The following is a 21778-nucleotide window of genomic DNA, read 5'->3' on the forward strand; positions in this document are numbered from 1 at the left end:
AAACAATGGGCTTATAACACAGAACATTTACCCAGTACTATGTTATAGCTAAAGTTAGGAAACAGACCTACTGAAGGCTTGAGCTCATAATACGAAGGAAAGTCCCTCGACCCTCGCATAAAATAGAAAATGCCTTCAGCCCGCGATTTCCGACGGACCCATTGTCTGGCTGGGTGCGTGCAACCCTTCCTATATTAAATACGAAAACTTTTATTGAACAAAGGTATGATTTATATGATTAAATTCTCTAATTTAATTTCCAAATTGAAATCGTCAATAACCTATATCAAAACTTTGTGCTTCAATGAATTTGTTCCCAATAAAATGTTTACAGTTTTGCCATCGGATTGATCATATTTGTAAGAGCTGCCTGAAGCAGTCCTGAGTATTCGACACCGAGCAAGGGAAACAGTTACCTCGACCTTGTATTATTCATACAGCTCTTATCCCTTCTCGACCTTTCCATATGATTCGAGATAGCAAGGATCAATTTTATTCAATCAGCTAAATCTACACCCAGTCATTCGGTTGGTCTCTGTTCTACATTCAAAACGTGTGTGCCAGCATCATAAACAAGCCATCTTGTCTCGTTCGATTTACTAAAATATTTATTCAAAATTTTCACCGTGTTCCATTTTCGCAACCATGAAGATTTTAATTCTATTTTTGTTACTGGCTTGTGCAACTGTGAACAGTGAACATTTGATTGTCGGCGAGTCGGCCAATAAAGCCTTGTTGCATCATACTATAGCAGAATATACAGGCATTCCTTTTGTGAAGAGGGAGAAAAATGTTTTTTATAGCAGTCCCGAGCAAAAAGTGATTAGTGTAAGTTTAATTTCAGTTACCTACCTTACACCTTAAAGACAACACAACCATAAAATCTAAGATTATCGTGTACCTTGTTCCTAATTACTTATAAACCGTTTAACGGCACTTAGTTTATCAATGTAAATTTTGACGGACAGTAAGTTAGTGTTCGTAACTGGGTTTACTTAGGACCAACCATCACCCACGTCAAGTGGTTGGTTCGATCAATCATTCATGGCGTGTGTAGGCAGGACTATATCAGATATGCGATTACTATGAATCTGATAGTTAGTTCATGCTACCGTTTACTTACATGATCGATTTCTACTTAGTGAATATTCTAGCGATGGCCACTTGTTTATTGCGGTGGGTTTTACGTGGATTTCTAGTGCTGTTAACAGTGTATTTATTATACTACTTGAAAATCACGATATTGTCGCAGCCGTATTCGGCGCACTCCTGAGTTGTGGTTAGTGAAAAAACGATCAAATATCAATAGTCACATCACTAAAGTAGTTGTAATATACATTAAATAATATACATTGTAACTACGTTAGTGATGTGTACGTATATAATGTATATTATAACTAATTTAATGATGTGACTAATTAAGTCAATACCTAATAAAATCACTTAATATCATAGGCATAATTTAATTTAGATGTTGGGCTTGCATACATACAAAAGATAAGCTGGACACAAGTCTGCCCTCATTCAACCAGAGGGGTATTGAGCGTACTCCACGATGCTCCAGTGTTGATTGGACTTAAGTAACTGCAAAATTGTAATAGCGATTACTCTACTAATAGAAAATAGCCCCGATTCCTGCAGACACCTCCTAATTTTATTTTAAGTTATACCTGTCGTTTTCTTATCGGCCGAAAAGAAACAGGGCGGATGATTGACAACTGTTAATTTGCAACCCGTTTGACGTGTGTGTCAACTCAACTCAATCGGGTTTGGCCAATATACCATAATAGAAGTTTTTTTTTTTATTTCTGCCTAAAATTGACGTGTGTTCCATAAATTTTATGCCTGTCGATTACCTGTCAATTTCTTTTTCAGCGGATAAGAAAATCACAGGTATAACTTAAAATAAAATTAGATGGTGTGTACAGGAATTAGCACCAATATAGATGTTAGTATATCTATATTTGCACAATTTTATTTATTTTCAGGGCATCGTAGCGTTAGATAAACTACACTCAAAAGCAACGGCTGAAGTGATAGCCGGAGGTGTCGGCCAGCCATTCGTCAACCTCAGGCTGGAGAGCGAACGAGGCAAGGGACTCGAGTACGATATCGGCATTTACGCTTAGCTATACATCCTTTAACCTCCTAAGGCCGAGATTTCCAGACACAATAGTTAATCAATGGGGTTTATTCGGTCTAACGATTATATGCTCAACACATAAAGAAGCGGTACGTACTAGGAGTATTATTGGGCCGGAAATTTGACTAAGTACGTTCGTTTTTAATGCACCTCAGAACGCTCACACAGAAATCCGGGGGTGCAGTCTTAAAGGAACTAAGAAGGAAAACCTTTATGTCATCTGGGAGATTCTGATTGTAGAGTAGGGATGTGCCTATTCTACTATTTATATAGGTATGTACCTATTGTTTGTATTGTTTGTTCTATTTGTGCTATAAAGTGTGTATTACCTATTATTAGGTACGTGTAACTGTTCCTATTACGGTAAAAGATGGTATTTAATTGTATGTATTAGTAGGTCCATAACGATTTTATTACACGTAGAAAGTGCTAACTCTATCATCACAGTCATTATGTAGACTAAATATTATGTTCTAACGAACTCGAAGGCTTTATTAAAAGCGAAAGTTTCGAAAATTTATTTGGTTAAAATTCATCACTTTTATTTTTTCCGATTAAGTTGTAACGGTCTTGATTGTACCTACCTACTCGTTAGAGATTATTGAATATTAAGTTGTTTGTTTATCAATTTATTTAGTTACGTTTCATTATCTACGACTTCGGCGACCTCTGAATTATTATTGGCACTTTGGACTTCCGCCGTTTATCCTTCAATCCATAACACCTCTCGGTAGCCCCCATTTTGTATCAAGTGTATTACGTATATGGATCTACATGTCGCAAACAAAATTAATGCAAGATGGGTTCGATTTGTCAGTTCATAGAAACGTATGAATCGTAAATGTATTAAATAGTATTTCTAGATATTTATTGTAAAAGTAATACATTATTAAGAAATTTTACTCTTAAGTATTTTGTACCTACGTATGATATAAATAAAGAGATTTATTTTAAAATCGTCATGACATTTTATTCCATGCAAAACTACAAGGAAAACCAGGTGGATATTAATTTTCCCTATCTACATCTGAATATACATAGGCAGGAGTCATAAAGCATTCTACCCCTTCACATCAAGCGGCGTGGTACTAATATTTCATAGACCTTTGCGGCAAATTGCATCAGTCTCGACCCAGAAGTAGAAAGTGACAGGAGACACAAATTGAAGGAGACAACATGCTTTTAGCGACTCCTCTTGAACCGCTGGGATCACCGCTGTTCGTCGCAAGTTTTAAGAGGTGACGACTAAGTGCATAGATAATGTATTTTCTTCTTTATCATATAAAGGAGAGCTGCATGTTGCCTAGTGATTACTTACGTGTGGCTCTGCCAACTCAATTGGGACTATAAAAGAAAATATCTAGTAGGTACTTACATTTTAGGCACGTAGCCGCCATAAGTACTCAATTCATCGCTTCTCACTTACATTAAGCTCTCGACTATATACTTAACTGGGTTAGTTAAAGGTACATCTATCGCAGGATAAACTAAGTACCCACACTCCATCGAGCTTTCTGTTAGACCAACGTGATAGGTGGTGGGCCGTATAGCCGTCTATAATGGTCTTAGAAAGAACGGCTCTCTGTCGGTGTTTACAATATGCCCGGGAAGATAGGTACCTACTTACCTACTTAGCTCAACGCGAATAGCACAGAGCGATTCTTATTACCTCCCAGAGGTGCACGAAAACTCTCCAGCGTAAGTACTTCCTTTATTTATCATAATAAGCATATAAGTAAACATACCATATTGTATGTACTCACGTTACATTTAAAATGCAAATCTCTCCCATACAGTTTCAATTGTTATGCTATAATGCGTTTCTTTTCCTAGTACCAGTTACAATGAAGTGCTTCAGCCTTTTACGTTGCAGTTATGTGGCTCAAACGCGTGCATAAATCGCATAAACTTCTTTCCTAAACGAAAATGTCACTGACTTTTTTTTCTTACCACCAGCTCCATAATGTACGACTGCAATAGGTTCCTTGGCACGCGAATGTGCAGTTTTCCTTCCCTCACCTTTCGTATGCTAAACGAAAGTGAAAATTAGATTGAAGCAGTTCCCGCCATTCTGCATTCACGACTCGATATTCAGCCGACAGTGTTTTGTTTCGATAGAAATTAGTTTTCAGTCAAAAGAAAAGTTTTATTAATTACTTTTTTCTTTATTAAAAAGAATTTAAAATAGCTACTTCAAAAAATTGTTCTTTTCAAATTAAATTTGAATTTAAAAAAATGAAGTTCCAAATTCTACTAATGTTGCTGGCCTGTGCGATGTCAAACTGTGAACACATGAAGATAGGAGAGACGGAAAACAGACAAGTGGTACATCAGACGGTTGCTCAGTATCCTCCGATATCCAACCTGAGGAGACTGAAGTACATTGTGTACACGAGCATAGAACAATATAAAATTGCTGTAAGTAGTTTTAAATTAATTAAAAAAGTGTAATAATACCTGAGATAAGATTATCACGTATATTCTTCAAACAAAGGCATCTGACAATTATTATTATAACCGGCTTACCTTAATAATAAATGAAGAAGCGGTGAACCTGTGTAAAAGTATTTCCCAGCCAAGCATAATTGAATCGAATAATGAAATAATTAGATTGAACTTTCCGTGACTGTCAAAACTTATACACACGTTCACCGTTTGTAATTTTTTTATTATTATAGCGGTAAGTATATAGACTTTCATGCAGATATTCATGTTCACATGAATCTAAATCTGGTAAATTCTTTCATTATTTTTCTGGTGACTTATGGCCCTGCCAGCTAGTCCTATTACTTATATACGCGCGGGAATTTATACTATTCAGTGTTGTATGTAACTAAATACACCAGGCGACGGCGGGCGGCGGCGGGCGGCGCGGGTGCGCTAATGTCAAAACTCTATCTTCACCACAGAGGCCACCACGACGCCACTTATTGTTATTTTTGACTATTGAATATAGCGCTTACTTATAAATGACACTAGTCTAGTAAGAACCCTAAAGATTGGTCCTTCGAGCCGGATGACGCTATCGCCTGCCGTCCCCTACAACATCATCATCACCTAGCATTGACCCGTTTTTCATAGGATCTGCTAACCTAACCTGAAGATTTGACAGGACCGGTTACACGCAACATTGAGTACTTAAAATATTATTAAGTGTTAGACAAAATGTTAGCACGTAGTTAAAGCATATACTTATGTAGTAGTAGTAACTAATAGTGTATTCATAGTTAAAGTGCCGGCTTGGTCAATCGTGCGTGAAAGTGCACATTATCACCTGTCATAATGAGGATGTATGTTAATATTTACGAAGGAAAACGTTCCGTGTTTCATACTGAATAAATATGTTTATAATATGTGAATGCCATTATGTAGTTTATCTACTCGTAAGTGTATCTAACTTTGATTTTTTTATTACAAGTATTCCTGTGCTGCACTATTCATCATTATAATTTTCAATTTCAAATCTAATTTCACAGGCATATCAAAGGGTATAGCGAGGTAAGGAAGACGAAATGGCCCCCATGGCCCATGACGGAATTATCATTTGTACTGGTATTGGCACTCTAAAAGAATACGAAATGTAAGGTCGTTGACCCCTGACCTTGACCTGTCTTTGAGATATTCGAGAAAGTTCGTACGCGCGCCGAGTTTTTTCAAAATTTTTTTTCCGAAAAACTATAAAAGCTAGAAGGATGGGACCAATTGCGTATAATTAGGGATACTTTGAAAAATATTCTGAATTTTTTTCAGAGTTCTGGTGAAATGACAACTGTGCAAAATAATTAAACAAAATATAAATATATTTTTTTAGTACTGTTCTATTATGTTTACCGCGCCAAAAAAAATATATAATACTCTTTGATTTATATACTTACACCACACAAAAACTGATTAAAATCAAAGAGGCGCTTCTTGAGTAATTATGAATTTACTTAGTGTGCGTACGGCTGGTAGGAACTAATTAAAGAGCTCGTTTTTAGATTAATTATTATAATTACATGTTAAACATAATTTTAATCATCATCATCACTGTTTTCATTTATTACAACATTGACTGCATCATTTGAAAATATTTTCGACAGAATTTCAGCAGGACGTAAAATGCGAGATAGATATCTCGCATGAGCTAAGTAATATAATTATTACACTTGCGGCATATGAAAATCGACTTGCGAAAATCGTATTTTGGGCAAAAGAAAACCCATTTATGCAAACCGTTTACAATTTGTACTACGAACTAGAGTTTTAAGTTTAGCATCCTGTAGCACTTTCTTCATAATAGTGGCATCATTTTCCGTACCATAAATTGGCCCAGCAAAATCAACTATAAACCCGTTCGTAGTACAGATTGTAAACAGTTTGCATAAATGGGTTTTCTTTTGCCCAAAATACGATTTTCGCAAGTCGATTTTCATATATCGCAAGTGTAATAATTATATTATTTAGCTCATGCGAGATATCTATCTCGCATTTTACGTCCTGCTGAAATTCTGTCGAAAATATTTTCAAATGATGCAATCAATGTTGTAATAAATGAAAATAGTGATGATGATGATTAAAATTCTGTTTAACATGTAATTATAATAATTAATCTAAAAACGACCTCTTTAATTAGTTCCTACCAGCCGTACGCACACTAAGTAAATTCATAATTACTCAAGAAGCGCCTCTTTGATTTTGATCAGTTTTTGTGTGGTGTAAGTATATAAATCAAAGAGTATTATATATTTTTTTTGGCGCGGTAAACATAATAGAACAGTACTAAAAAAATATATTTATATTTTGTTTAATTATTTTGCACAGTTGTCATTTCACCAGAACTCTGAAAAAAATACAGAATATTTTTCAAAGTATCCCTAATTATACGCAATTGGTCCCATCCTTCTAGCTTTTATAGTTTTTCGGAAAAAAAATTTTGAAAAAACTCGGCGCGCGTACGAACTTTCTCGAATATCTCAAAGACAGGTCAAGGTCAGGGGTCAACGACCTTACATTTCGTATTCTTTTAGAGTGCCAATACCAATACAAATGATAATTCCGTCATGGGCCATGGGGGCCATTTCGTCTTCCTTACCTCGCTATACCCTTTGCTTGTTGCCTGGAAGAGAGTATTACTTAGTAAAAAGGTCGCCTCTTGTACTCTTTTCATTACTCTTTTGTTTTGTATTGTTGTATTTCCTGTGTGTGCAATACAGTTTTTGTTATGTTATAGATACATATAGTTATAGATATACATCATAATATGTTTCTCTCCCGTTTTTACTTTTGTCTCTGATACAGCCAGCGTTTTATGTTGACACACCTACATACCTACCTCTACATATAACCTACAAGGTCACACCCATGATTCCTAATTGGACGGGCAGAGCCGAGCAGAGCAGATTAGAAAACAACTTGCATCCACTTTCCATAAAAAAACCTATTTTTTACATTTTCCTTTACCAGGGTATCGATGCCCATGACAACTTGGAGTCTCAGGCGACTGCCAACGTGATCGCTGGCGGCATCGGATTCACCTTCGTCACCATCCGGCTGAAGAGCGAGAGGTCCAAGGGACTCAACTATGACATCAGGATTTTCTCATAAGAAGAACGTTACATTCAATGAAGCGGGTGGATCGAACGGACCCTACGGAGCGTCAGCATTTACGAATTACTATAATATTAATAATATTCGGATTTGCCGATTAAATTAAAGTCCGATTCCGCTGCAGTGGATGCGCCGCTTTAGTTATGAATTCCTTATTTATTTACCATAATATCTTGAAGCTTTTGATGAAACTGCTTGGCACCGCTTGGCAGTTTTTTTTTTATTTCATTCATTTGTTTTATATTTAGAAGGAAGTTTGTTTTTTTGACAGAAATGTAGCTAATACTAGCCCAATTGAGGATATAGTCATGAGTACTTGTGAGTTTATGTCATGTATTAAGTATATTTGTCATAAAAAATATGAAATTATAATAAAAGTTTGTAAGATTGTGCGTTTTACTTAAAACTACTTACGCAACCTTCCCGGACAAATATGACTTAAATGTATTTATGTATAGTCATGAGCAATATCATATGCGACAGGGTTCTAAAGTGGGTACTTTAGAACCCTGTCACTCTATCATATTTGATATTTAATGACGCGGTTTAATTTGTCAAAAAAGTTAATGTGACATGGTTTCAAAGTGTATACATATTAGTACTCGTGACCGTACCTATACATATTAAAGTTATAAAACCAGAATAATATTTTATTATAGACAATTAAGACAAATTATGATAAAAAAACCCACAATTTGTCGTCAGTTTTACACTCGCACCACACTCTGCTTTTTGCCGGCGACCTCTCTGGAACGATGTTTGAAGAGGGCTTGTGAAGTTGTAAAGTCTTTCGTATACAATTACTAGTTACATCAAAGTACCTAAACAAACACTTAAGTTGGTGCTTACTAAACTTGTCAATTTGGGACTAAAAGGATTAAAACATCTAGGTAAATGGATCTTCTGCTACCGTGTGGGTTGTGAGGTAGATTACCAACCCCATCAACCCTGGTGTTAGGGTTATTATTGAGCCGCCAAAGGCCCCTGACATGGCTCATATTACTCACTTACGTCAGTAAATAGTAACCGGGACCAACTGTTTAACGTGCCTTCCGAACCACGGATCGTCCTACTTTTGGACAATCAGGTGATCAGCATGTAATGTCCTAACGAAACAGGGGTTGACAAAGTAATTTTTTGTTGGATTCGAACCCGGGACCTCCGGATCGTGAGTCCAACGCTCAACCACTAGACCACAGAGGCCGTTATAACTTACAATTGAAACACGTAATAAAATGTGCTCATCCCTTAGTGTCACCTAAAGACAAACCTACAAGACATAAAACTTGGAACATTTTGAACATTAGGATTTAGGACTACCTACTTGTTTCTGTTATGTCAAAGAATAAGAAATGAAAATTAGTGAAAATTATTTGGTTAATGATGTATAACTAGCATTATGATTATGATTATTAGCCGTGGTAGTCCAGTTGGTAGACCGCTTGCGTCTCACTTTGAGGTCGCAGGTTCGGGTCCTAGCACAGGCTCAAACTAATGTTTGTCGAATTTGTTTTCGAATTAATGTTTGGATTATAAATGATTATCACGTGCATAGCGATGAGCGAAAACATCGTAAGGAAACCCACATTCCCGAGAGACGTATTTTCGGAGGTATGTGGCCTTAGTTTAAGGCCTGAGGTATGTATTGGACGGGTGTTCCAATACATACCTCAGGCAAGTAAGTATCTTCTGTAAAAAACCGAACCTGTCAAATCTTAAGGTAAGGTAAGCGGACCCTGTGAAAAACGGGATAATGCTAGGGAGATGATGTGTAATTAGGATTATAATAACTATTAACACAGATTAAATTATCTACAATAGCATTTATGCCCTTAAGTGCTACTTAAGTTAGTAGGCTTACTAAGCGGCCGGTAGTAAACCGTAGGTAAGCTTAGTAAATCTGTATGCAAACGATGTATTTACTGGTATTAGCCTCATCGGTATAACTCGGGTTTGTGTTCACAAGCCGCGGAACATAATGGTGTTTTAACTTATTCAACTAACGACATTATAACTTCATTATGCCCAAACTTACACTATAAAACTGTATTAGTAACACGTGTTTGTGAAATGTTGTAAAATATTGGGTTTATTTAGAAATTAGACTTCTCGTTTTATGAGAGAAGGATTTTGGCACTCTCTACAAATGTAGTGTAAGTATATTGGAGTCACCACAAGTTACATCCAGCAAACGCTACGCAAAATGCAAGAAATTAAAGTAAGTAGGTATAATATATTTAGCAAAGTTTCTGCAATAATAGAAAACTGATTACATATATAATATAATATCACAGTGGAACTTTCCACGTGTTGTCTAAAACTGATATATAATATACTTAGGGTCATACTTCTGCATTACATTTACTTCCATATCTATAACCTTTATCGAAATTACTTTGTGAGTGTGTCCTAGGGCCAATGATGATAACCCATACCTTGTGAACGGAGATTATTATGATCCTGACATTTAAGGTTTTTTTTTCTATAGCCTAATCTATATCCCACTGCTGGGTAAATACCCAAGTTAGTAAGTTTATTACATAAACTGCCTATATACGTCCCACTGCTGGGCACAGGCCTCCCCTCAATCAACCGGAGGGGGTATGGAGCATACTCCACCACGCTGCTCCACTGCGGGTTGGTGGAGCTGTTTTTACGGCTAATAGCCGGGACCAACGGCTTAACGTGCCTTCCGAAGCACGGAATCATCTTACTTTTTCGGACAATCAGGTGATTCAAGCCTGAAAAGCCCTTACCAAACAAAGGACAGTCTCACAAAGTGATTTCGACAATGTCCCCATCGGGAATCGAACCCGGACCTCCAGATCTTGAGCCTAACGCTCTAACCACTAGACCACGGAGGCTGTTAGTAAGTTTATTATAAGGTATTTATTATTTATTTATTAATTATTTAATAATTGATTGTTACACATAAAACATAATAAAAAATACACAAAAGACACAACTCGTTACAATAAAGTAATTCTTGAATAATAGCTTTTTATGATCACAATTTTACTTAATGAAGGACATTACAGATTTGAAGAACCAGATTGTCTGAAAAAGTAAGCAGGCTCGTTTAGCTGTTGGTCTATACCTTCGCTAACCCGCAGTGGAGCAGCGTGGGCAAGTATGTTACATACGTTCTCCAGTTGACTGAGGTGAGGTCTGTGCGACGTATATAGGCTGTTTGTGTTATATTAAAAGCCAAAGTATATCTTATGATATCAAATTCAAACATCAAATCAACTCAACGTAATGCGATCCAGACCCAAGGGAATGAACCCGAGTTGCCTGTACATTATATGATATATAAGAGAAGTTGAGATTCTAAGACAAAGTGATATTGCGCTAGCAGCGACTTGAAACGTATGTTTTACAAGGAGCCTGAAATCTCGGCACAAAGCATTATGTCAACTCGACACACAGAAGTATCGTCTTCGCGCAAGATACTACGTCTTAGGGTTGTTAAATGTCGGTACTGGGAACAAAAACACTTGCACCATTTGTTTGTCTAGTTTTAAGAGAAATGTACTTACGTGTTTGCTGTTTGTTTGACTAGTTGGCGTATGTTTTGCTGGATTTAAATACTTACTACGTTTACTGGTGGTCCGTGCTTTGAAAGGCACGTTAAGTTATTCTTGTTCTTCTATCGTGTGGGTTGTGAGGTGGAATACCAGCCTCATCAACCCTGGTGTTATGATTGAGCCGCCACAGGCCCCTGACATGGCTCATGTAACGATTACTCACTTACATCAGTAAATAGTAACCGGGACCAACGTGCCTTCCGAAGCACGGATTATCTTAATTTCGGACAATCAGGTGTCAGTTATGTCCTAACAAAATTAGGGATCACAAAGTGATTTTTGTGATGTCCCCACCGGGATTTGAACCCGGGGCCTCCGTATTGTGAGTCCAATGCTCGACTGCTGGACCACAGAGGCCGTTAGTGTAATGATAGTTGTAAGATTGAATAAATAAATATTCATGTTGCAGTCAAAGTCAAAACAACAAATTAAGCACATCACACACCTCTACTTGCCTAGGTTAGCAGCCCTACCTGCGGGCTCGGCACGACTATCTACTGCCGCGCCGCGGCGCGGCGCGGTATGGTTTAAGATATATGCAGTTTCTATCTTCTCTGCGGGCACGGTTTGACAGCGCGATCCACTATCTACCGTGGATAAAATTATAACTCGTCGCATAAAAAAATGTTGCTATCTGAAATAAAAGTGTTGTTTTTTCATTTGTTAACACTATACCCCCAATAGTGCTGTTCTAAATCATTCGTTCATTTCGTAATCTTTTTTCTTTTTTTGGTTTATAAATGCGATTTTTGACGTACTCACAAGATTAGAAAAGGATAGCGCTATACAAGTTTTTACTGTTTTATTATGAGTCTTGTGATTGTTTCAATGACAAAAAAACGCGAACAAAAAAAAAAACGCGAACATAAAAAATACAAACGAACTGAGAAAAGTCGTCAACTTCTTTTGAACTTTGTGAAGTAAAAATTTTCGTGATCTTTTTGGAAATGAACCCGCAGTTAGGGAAAAAGAAGTAAGTATCAAATCCGAATTGTTCTATTTGGTTTACGAAGAATCTTGTTTTATCATCATAACTTGTTTCAGAATAAGGAGTACTCTAACTCAACAAAAAATGTTAGTTGATTATATGAGTACACACCCCAGTTTTGCCAACGGGGAGTTCACTGGCCCCTTGGGCAGCCAGCAGTATCTACAGCAGTGGGAAACGCTGCGGATGCTGCTGAGGGAACATGGGCCTGACAAATCCATAGAACAATGGCGACATGTAATTATTGCTCTTTTTAAATATTGTTGTAAATAATTTATTTAATATTTTCATTTTAGATTGTAATTATTATTATATGTATTGAAGTAAAGCACAATTTTAATTGGTAATCAAAAAAATTTCAGACTTGGCGGGATTTAAAAAAAAAAGCAAGGGGCGAAGGAGCGAGCCTACGTAAGGCTTTGACCGCCACAGGCAATTTAATTCCTGTGCCAAGCCTCTCCGAGACAACAAATAAAATTTTAGGTGTCATTGGCACAGAGATGGCTTTTGGTATAGGTGGCGACTCACAGGAGACAGGTATTGGGGTAAGTTGGAGTGAATTAGAACATCAAATATAGTGAACAAATATTATCTTTATTCATTATATTTTATCATTTAAAATATACAAACATAAAAAGATAAATGAAATCCTAAAATCCAACATTAAAGTGATTTCCATTTCTAGGAGCTGCCATCTCATAAAACTGTGGAGTCGTCAATGGGTCAGTCACAGGAATTGAATAATGAAATAGAGGCAAGTATTTAAATAGCAAGCGAGGTGTACATGTTTAGAATTTCAGTTATAATTACTTTTAAGGAGTAATGTAACACCAATATAAAATGCTACTTTTATTTTAGATTGAAATCATCGAAAACCAGGGGCAGGCTCTGGGATATGCCGTCCCTTCCATAGTGCGTCAAATAGAGGCAAGACTCAATTTTCTTTTTTTAATCAGAAGTTACATAAAATCATATTCATCCAGTATACCTAATGAGCAGAACATACGATCACGCCTGTTTCCCATTGGGGTAGGCAGAGTCCACGGAGTTCCACTTACAGTAGTCAAGTCACCCCACACATAGCTCTCATTTCCACTGCATCACATAATATATATATACATATACATTCTTGTTCCACTATATTACCAATAAAAACTAGCTTTTATTCCAGATGCCAGTCTTCAATGAAGAACAGAGGCGGGTTCGGGCACAAAGTCCCACCAACCCCACGTCGACATCCACACAGAGCCAAATACAGGCAAGACTCGATTTTCTTTTTGTAAATGTTTATAAAATCATGTTCATACAGTATACGTAATGGAGTGAAATATCTAGGCTCTATAGCACCAAAATAAAAGCCGAATTTTATTCCAGATGCCAGTTTTTAATTTAGAACACAGGCAGGCCCCGGGACAAAGTCCTATGTTACCCGCTTACACGTCGACCTTCACACGGAGCCAGGTAAGTTTGTGAAGGTTCCAACTTTCTCATTTTAATAATATATTAAAGCACTACTTTAAAACCCATTCATTCCAGAATACTGCTCATAGAGACGTGCACCCTACCACTTCCACATCACAGCAGCGGCGTATTGGGCTAGGAGATCGGGCCGTCGAGTTTCTTGCGGCAGAGCAAGCAACGACAAATGTTTTAAAAGTAAAGTAACGCGCGACTTTGTTGTTTGAATTTTTATATTAATCAATCACAGTAATGTGAATTAATTTCAAAATATAAATGCTTCATTACAGGATATAGTCAACACCATACAGACACAGAACCAATTATTGAAGGAGAGAAATAATAATTTGGTTCTGCAAAACAGATTAAAAAACAGGGAGCGGTAAGTAAAAAAACCCAATTACTAGATTAAATAAAAAAAAGACTTGTTTATTACTCAAAAGTAATTTTCTACTATATTGTGGCGCTTACTGAGCGCTATTTCAAGCAGTCGCCGATTGTTGTTATTATTGTTCTCATACAATGTAACTGGTTCTGCTGGCACCGCCACAAGTTCCATTGGTAGCCTAAAAGATAAAAATATTTATTAATAATATTAGAGCATAAGGCACATGTTTCAAACACACACAGGCCTCGTATAAGGGCTAAGAAATACAGGATCATACATAATAATGATAATTCAATTCAAGAGAAACTAACCTGAAATGCCGCATGATATTGTACAAGGTACATGCGGCATAAATCATAGCTGAGGCTTTTTCGGGGGCGTAGTGGATGTTCCTATCCAAACCCAGCATTCGGAACGTGCCCTTCAGGTAACCATTGGTGCGTTCAATAGTGTTTCGGGCTCGGCAATGCCAGTTGTCATACCGTGCCTCTGGAGAACCCACTTGGGTGTTCCTTATTGGAGTCATGAGCCATGGCTCCAACGCATAGCCAGCATCTCCTGAAAATAATGAAAGCATTTATATATTATTTATGTTCTTTTTTGTTACAGACTTCGTCAGGCAAGATTAAAGAAGTTTTTGTAAAGTTTTAATTTAAGATAATACAATAATATTGTTGTTGTTATTTTTTTTGTTAAGTTTAGATAGATTAGATATGCACAGAACACAATTGTGATAGTTTAGTTTTGATTGAGAATATCTATTATAATTGTTAATGTGAATTAAACACTGATTTGTGACTAATTAAGACTGATTTACAATGATTATTTAATTATATAATTTGATCTCATTTAAAAAAAAAGAAATTATATAAATACCTCATATTATTGAATTTTTATTTTAAATGTAATCTTACTTATTAATATTATTATTAATTTACCACTCATCTGCCGTGGTACCAGACAACAGATTTGATATTGTGTCTCGCGTAAATCAGTGATTTAATAGCTTAATTTAATAGCCATCAGTCCTTTAACTCTTCCCTGTTTTCAGCCACCTCATGACATTACTAACATAATTGTTGCATGAAAGATAATTATAAAAAGATTATGTAACATACCCAATAGAAAATAGTCTCCAATCCTGTTGGTATATAGCCTCCTCATCTCATCTTTTATTAATGAGTTATTAAAAATAAATTGGTCATGGACCCGGCCTGGGTAATTTGCATTACAACTGAGGATCCGGCAGTCTGCATCACAGATCTAAAATCAACAATAAACAATGGTCAGAATACCACATCATACTGGGCTGGTAATTGTTATGTAAACATTATGTAATGGAGTAAAATGGTGTATTATTTACCAGTTGCACATTGATTGACATGTAATCATGTCGGTTCTTATATTGAATTTTTGTCAACCCAGGTGGTGGGAACAAAGACACATGTGTGCAATCAATGGCACCAATTACATTTGGCACACCAAACTTCTGCCTGAACCCTCCTGCCACTTCTTGCCGAGCCTCTTCAGACCCCGGAAAAACAATCCATTTTGGTTTGAGCCTGTGAAAGTACAAATTATAATAATTGTTAGAATAAACAAAAATATTAAAATTGTTGTTAAATTATCATAATTCAAAATAATTTACGTAAATACTTACTTTCTATTCACCGCATCTATAAATTGCGTCAAATATTTGCTCACTGTTGTTGGAGCCAGTGAGGTGTTTTGATCCTGACCATTACCTCGCTGGTAGTGGCCATTGACAAGTATCCGTAAGCCGGTTAGGATCTAGGAGATAATAATAAAGTCACTTAAAAATCCAATAGAAAAAAGTGTCCTCTTAAGTCAGGAAAAAAAATTACTTACCTTAATATCGGCTGGATAGCCTTCTGAATTAAGGGGTGATAAATCATCCTCCAATTCCTCGTGAAGGTACTCAACCATTTCCGGGCTTATCTTATAGTTGCCAAGAAACTCGTTTCTTGGCAAACTATAAATATACGCGCAGTTCCTAACATCGCTCCGCTGCTCCTTTCTCTCCCTCTTCTCTTCATAAAAACTTATTAAGTTTCTGATGTAGCCCCTCGACATTTTTATTCAAAATAACTTGCAAATACTTGTCTAACGACGCCTATCTCAAGCCTATCTGCCACTCTCGGGAGGCAGATAAATATATGTCAATCGAAATGTCATACGTAGAAATCAGACGGCAGCCATATTGGCGCCGTGCACGCACTTGGATATACTATCCACTATCGGCAAGTGACAGTTGTTAGCGGAATTGCTATCTACTCGTACGACGACGTCGTGCACGCATCGATTTAATATATCCACGTGGATAGCATTCTTTGATCCTATTGGTCCAAGCCCTCGGATAAATTCCGCGCCGCGCGGCAGTAGATAGTCGTGCCGAGCCCGCTGGTGCGGACTTGAGTAAGTTACAACAAAGGAACATGTGTCATCCTTTTCATAACACGTCCTTTTTGTTGCTGAGTCTCTAGAGTTTCAAAAGTCACCTTACATTAATCTGACATTATTCAACGAGCTATCTAATCACACTTAGTTGCCTTAGAAATGTAGTAAAAATAAAAAATAAAATTAAACTGTCTTCTAAATTATTATTTTTTTACCTTTGATGGGTTTGCTCTTGGCCCCAGACTCTCCCGAAGGCAAAAAAAAGTAAGAAATAATATTATGTTGAATACAATGTTGGAATCTGAATTCTGAAATCGGCGCTTAAACATTATTATGGATCATTATTAAGGGATTATTAAAAATAATTTCGTTGATGTCTTTCGTATGAAGCAAGCCCTTTTTTATCAGTATTAGTGTTAGATTTTGATTTTGAAATTAGTTTAATAATATTTTTAATACTTTAATTTACTTATAAAGAGACCACAGAATTACAGCCAATAAAAAAAAAAACAGTTATTATTAAATTATAATCATACATGGGTATAGTCTAGACTAATATGGATATGCCCCCATTTACTTAGGCACGTCAAGTGACGTGAAGCGTGGAAGAACAATCGGTGGTCTGAACCAGACGACTGTCATTTGTCATCGTCACCAATCCAGCAATTAGTGCGGCCCCGTGCGTGGCACACAATCGATCTATTGTGGACGACTTTGACCTAGCTACAAGTAGCTACAGCTCACATTCCATTGATCCATGTTTTAGGACATACAAGAATATTAGGTAGCTACTTAGCTTGTTTGTAATACATGAATCGATAATTGTAATCTATAATCAGGTCTTTGAATATTAGCTACTTGATCCGGAGTTACTCGCTTGATAATGACTTAATTATACTTATAATGTGCAAATCCAAATTATGGGTTATTATTAGGCACTTCATTACAAAACCCATTCATCCACTTAATATTCATTCTCATTATTTGCAGCATTTTTCGGCTTCCATTTTTGTGATTACATCTAGGTTTTACTAGTTAACCGATAACGCCATTAATCTGTCTAATTATAGATCGAATCCAGCTAACGCATTCCAGACTATAACGAACGGACATTAGAGCAGGAATTTACTTAACCACTGCCATTTTCAATGATAGGACCCTTTTAGCAGACTTTTGTTCGCTTTTGGATTTCTATATTCCGAATTCGATCGATAAGTTTCATTCCTAGCTAGCAACGTGCTAACATTGAATGGCTCTTCGTGCCATTCTTACTAGCGTTAGTTTGTTAAGTGTTAGTCCCACATTTAGACACCACACGTTATGATTAGACATGCATACATTCATATGTCAATAGATATAATAGATATGATTAGACATACATATATTCATATATCAATGGATGCATTGAACAACAAATTATAGATTGAGCATTAGTCTAGACCACAGAGCATAGATTAATCTCTATGGTCTAGACACAGCGGAAACATTTGGTTCCCGATAATATCATGATTTCAAAACTGTGTATCACGTGTCAATCTAGTGGAAATTGCAGATAGATTATCGATAATGCCGTATGGTACTGACTCTCTAGTCAGGTATACACAGAAACGTATTTCTGTAGATATTGGTATAAAATAATTCACCACAATCTGGTTAGGTAACTAGCTGAGCTATCTAATGCAAATGCTACGAATAATTTATCAAAGGTAACATCTGACATGACTTGCGTGCTTGACGTATGTGTAAGCAACCTCCGACTTCTGTCGTTTCACCATTAAAGCTAGCTAATCCTGCCATCAGTCATCGCCTCCCATAGACATTGGAGTATCTGAGCAATTAGTAGCGACCCGCACGGACGTCCGGCTATCGATTCGCACGCGGCAATTATCCCCGCCATATCCGGAATGTTCCGGATTTAGCCACGACGCGACGCCTCACTGATTCTATGCAATCGAATAGATGGATTGACTGAGGCTTATCCATACTAATACTATGCCAAATTAGCTCGGAAATATTGGAATTAGGATGTTACGGAAATAGTCGTTAGTTTAGCATATTAATAATGAAAGAGACTATTAGTAATAGATTTACGATACATCTACATAGAAATATACCTACGGGTAATGATACCTTCTAGTAGCCTTGCACACAATAAACAGTACAAGCAGTAAAATTATTGTTTTCCCCTCGGTGACAGTGTTTTCGTCCTTTTTATTTCCGAAGAACGTTACACGAGCCACATTAACGCAATCTATGAGCCATAGTTCTGATGGTAATGGTCTTGTTTATACGGAAACCAAACGCCTCTCGACTTGAAAGGGCAAGAAAAAAATACTTGTATTCTCCCCGAATAAGTTTCGCGTTTATATCGGATTTTCTTCGAGGAAGCGCACTCCGTGTAATTCCATTTCGCTGGGATTAAAAGGGGATGCTGAAATTGATAGAATTATGCTAGTATGATTTTTATGAATACGATATTTTTAGCTTGCTAAAGAAACGAACTTTCTTAACTACGTTTTTATGTGTAAAAAGGTACTTTAACCTAAAAGTTTTTATAAAGTCTCAATATTTTATCTTAGATATTATTGTGTTTTAATAATCCAATTTCATACGCTCAATTTGGCATAAGTTCATAGAAGAAAATCCTATGGGAAGAAATTGAATTTACGAACAGATTCTTCTATGAAAGATTGATAGGGCTGCACAGAGGGCTTCAAAGATATTTGCGTTGCGCGCTGGTAATACAATTTAAAGTTTAGGAGGCCACATGAGCCTCCGTCTGGTTGCCATGGCAACGCCCTCGCGCTAAATTTCGGTAAACGCGCGTTGTGTATGGGAAAGGAAGCGATTTTCCGAGGAGGTGAATATCATTAAGTAGCTGATCCGCTGATCGCGTCTCTTTACCGATTCCATTAGCCGAACAAACCACCCGAGGGGACAAATTCGATAAATATGTAAAATGTTACTCCTCAAGTTGATGCACTGTGTAACAAAGTGCTACGAACCGAAACACTGTCAATCTACCTAATATTAATAGACAATTTGCCTTAAGTGTTGATTGGATAATTACATCGTATAAATGTAACACATTTAATTTAATACAATATACTTTACACATGTTTGACATTGTTGACAAAAATCTATTAAGTAGGTATTTGTGCTACTAATTGTTATCTCCCATTTTGCGGCTGCCCACCTTAGTAGAGAATATCGACGGGTTGAGACGTCTATTTAGAGACAAGTGACAACTTCATAGTATTTTAACGATCAAATAAAATAGTTAAAACGGTTAGAGCGTAATTTATTGATATTTACGACGCATCAAAACGTCCTGCGTTCTAAGCCAATAGACAGGCCCACCAAGATAGGATTTAAAAGTTGAATTTTGTCTGTGGATCGAACCTGTTTTCTTATTTTTTTATTAAGTACCTCGTTTTACGCTTTACTTACTTACTTATATTTTTTTACTTTGCTACCTATTTTTCACTCATAAACTGCTAGATTGTTTGTATAAATATTTATCTTGAAAGCTATCCATGATCACAAGAGTAAGGTTGTGTTTCAACATAATTTTATTTTCAATTAAACGTAAGAAAGTACCTTAAGAAAATTTATATTTAAGTAATTCTGATTTTCGATGTACAAATTGTTTAGGCGTTTATATTTGAATTGCAAAACAATTGCTAAAGTACTGTAGACTTGATTGCCTGTCTCAGGCTTCTGTTCACGGAAGTACATATAACAGCCATTAACGAGATGTCGGTAACAATTACTCGGCTAAACATTAACTGACACATTGAGTAGGTCTCCCTTATCCACTGTTTAGTTCCAATATCTCAAAGGCTTTCACTCCAATTACATTTGGCTGGGTAAACTGATTCGGCAAGTAGGGAAACGTCGAATTGTCAAAGGCCCCATACATAACAGCCTCGGTGTTTCCAAATTAACTTGGGAACAAGTATTATACTAAGTAGGAAACTACAACCGCTATGAATAAATGCATGCAGTTGGGTAGCTTTGTGGGTAAACACATATACTACGTATTAGTACGTTTCCGTGGTAGGTAGCCAACGGAAATGTACACAAATACCAAATATTGATTACTTAATTGATTTTTTAGATTGGATGGGTTTAGTTATATAGTTTGTTTTAGATCAAAGTACTCAAAAAACCTACAGAATCATGGGTGTTAGAAATATGACAGTCTAAATTTTACGTTACAAACTTTTCACAGAATATAAAATACTCTGGCAAGAAGAGTAATTTTTAAACACAGAAAACCGCGGTTAAAGCTAGTGACACAAAAAGTATTTGCATATTAAAGTATCACCTAAGTAGTTGCAAAACTATTTGTTTATCTACACTGTGCTTCCGTGCTATAGTTAATGCACAAGGAGGAAGTTTGAGTGCCACAATATGGGGAACATAACTACAACTACATAGGTGGGTAAATGTTTCCCCTAAAACTTAATGCAAGTTCTTGTTCGTCGTGTTTTCACGGAAAATGAGGTGAACATATAAGCGAAAATACGTGGTTGTTGCTTCTAAACGTTTCCCTGTTTAACAAGCTACATAACATATGTAACATAATAGCATAATATACATCCCACTGCTAGGCAAAACAAATGGTGGATTTTTGGGGCCTTTGGCGGCTCAATAGTAACCCTGACACCAGGGTTGATGAGGTTGGTACTCCACCTCACAACCCATACGATACAAGAAGACTGCTAGGCAAAGGCCTCTTATTAATCAACCGGAGAGTATGAAGCATGCTCCACCACGCTACTCCACTACGGGTTGGTGGAGCGGAGGTGTTTTGGGCTCGGAACCAGGACCAACGGCATAGCACGACTTCCGAACATCAATACAAAATCTCGGTACAATACAAATTCTGGAATGTCCAAAATACATTATGTGGAATCCACTGTAAATCACACAACGTGAGCTTCTACCCATACATCACTCCAAAATTTCATTTCCACATTTTATCAACGGGAGTGCAGGACAAAACGGATTGGTAGATATTTTAAAAAGAAAAGCTCGATAGCCTTCGGATGGCCGAATATATCACAGTCGAGCAATGAAAAAAGATTCCGCTGGCAACACTCGCATTTATTCACCCCCTATATTTACAGGGGATTTACTGATTCTACTCGGGATTTCCACGCGGCACTATCGTCGTCGCCAGTTCTCTCTCTGTAAGTTAT

General features: G+C 36.8%; 2 protein-coding genes across 2 annotated transcripts; one reads left to right on the forward strand and one right to left on the reverse strand.

The window, feature by feature from the left end:
- The first annotated feature begins 11794 nt into the window (after window positions 1-11794).
- On the forward strand, window positions 11795-14877 carry LOC126370479 (uncharacterized). Its single transcript, XM_050015355.1, has 10 exons — window positions 11795-12292; window positions 12364-12544; window positions 12670-12852; window positions 12993-13061; window positions 13166-13234; window positions 13479-13565; window positions 13682-13768; window positions 13844-13963; window positions 14056-14147; window positions 14763-14877. The coding sequence occupies exons 1-10, from the start codon at window positions 12267-12269 to the stop codon at window positions 14794-14796; spliced, it is 948 nt and encodes a 315-aa protein (XP_049871312.1). The 5' UTR covers window positions 11795-12266; the 3' UTR covers window positions 14797-14877.
- Window positions 14141-16572, reverse strand: LOC126370475 (putative nuclease HARBI1). The gene is made up of 6 exons (XM_050015347.1): window positions 16023-16572; window positions 15814-15944; window positions 15517-15715; window positions 15272-15416; window positions 14465-14711; window positions 14141-14331 (listed from the first exon to the last, which is right to left on the reverse strand). The coding sequence occupies exons 1-6, from the start codon at window positions 16245-16247 to the stop codon at window positions 14202-14204; spliced, it is 1077 nt and encodes a 358-aa protein (XP_049871304.1). The 5' UTR covers window positions 16248-16572; the 3' UTR covers window positions 14141-14201.
- Between the last annotated feature and the right edge of the window lie 5206 nt (window positions 16573-21778).

Source organism: Pectinophora gossypiella, chromosome 10 (genome assembly GCF_024362695.1).
Source record: "Pectinophora gossypiella chromosome 10, ilPecGoss1.1, whole genome shotgun sequence".
In the NCBI taxonomy this organism is placed as follows: domain Eukaryota; kingdom Metazoa; phylum Arthropoda; class Insecta; order Lepidoptera; family Gelechiidae; genus Pectinophora; species Pectinophora gossypiella.

Coding starts and splice junctions, on each gene's coding strand:
- LOC126370479 (XM_050015355.1), top strand. CDS start 12,267: ATGAACCCGCAGTTAGGGAAAAAGAA. Junction 12,545..12,669: donor CCATAGAACAATGGCGACAT/GTAATTATTGCT, acceptor AAAAAATTTCAG/ACTTGGCGGGATTTAAAAAA. Junction 12,853..12,992: donor CACAGGAGACAGGTATTGGG/GTAAGTTGGAGT, acceptor TTCCATTTCTAG/GAGCTGCCATCTCATAAAAC.
- LOC126370475 (XM_050015347.1), bottom strand. CDS start 16,247: ATGTCGAGGGGCTACATCAGAAACTTAATAAGTTTTTATGAAGAGAAG. Junction 15,945..16,022: donor GCTATCCAGCCGATATTAAG/GTAAGTAATTTT, acceptor ATTATCTCCTAG/ATCCTAACCGGCTTACGGAT. Junction 14,712..15,271: donor TGGAGACTATTTTCTATTGG/GTATGTTACATA, acceptor CATTATTTTCAG/GAGATGCTGGCTATGCGTTG.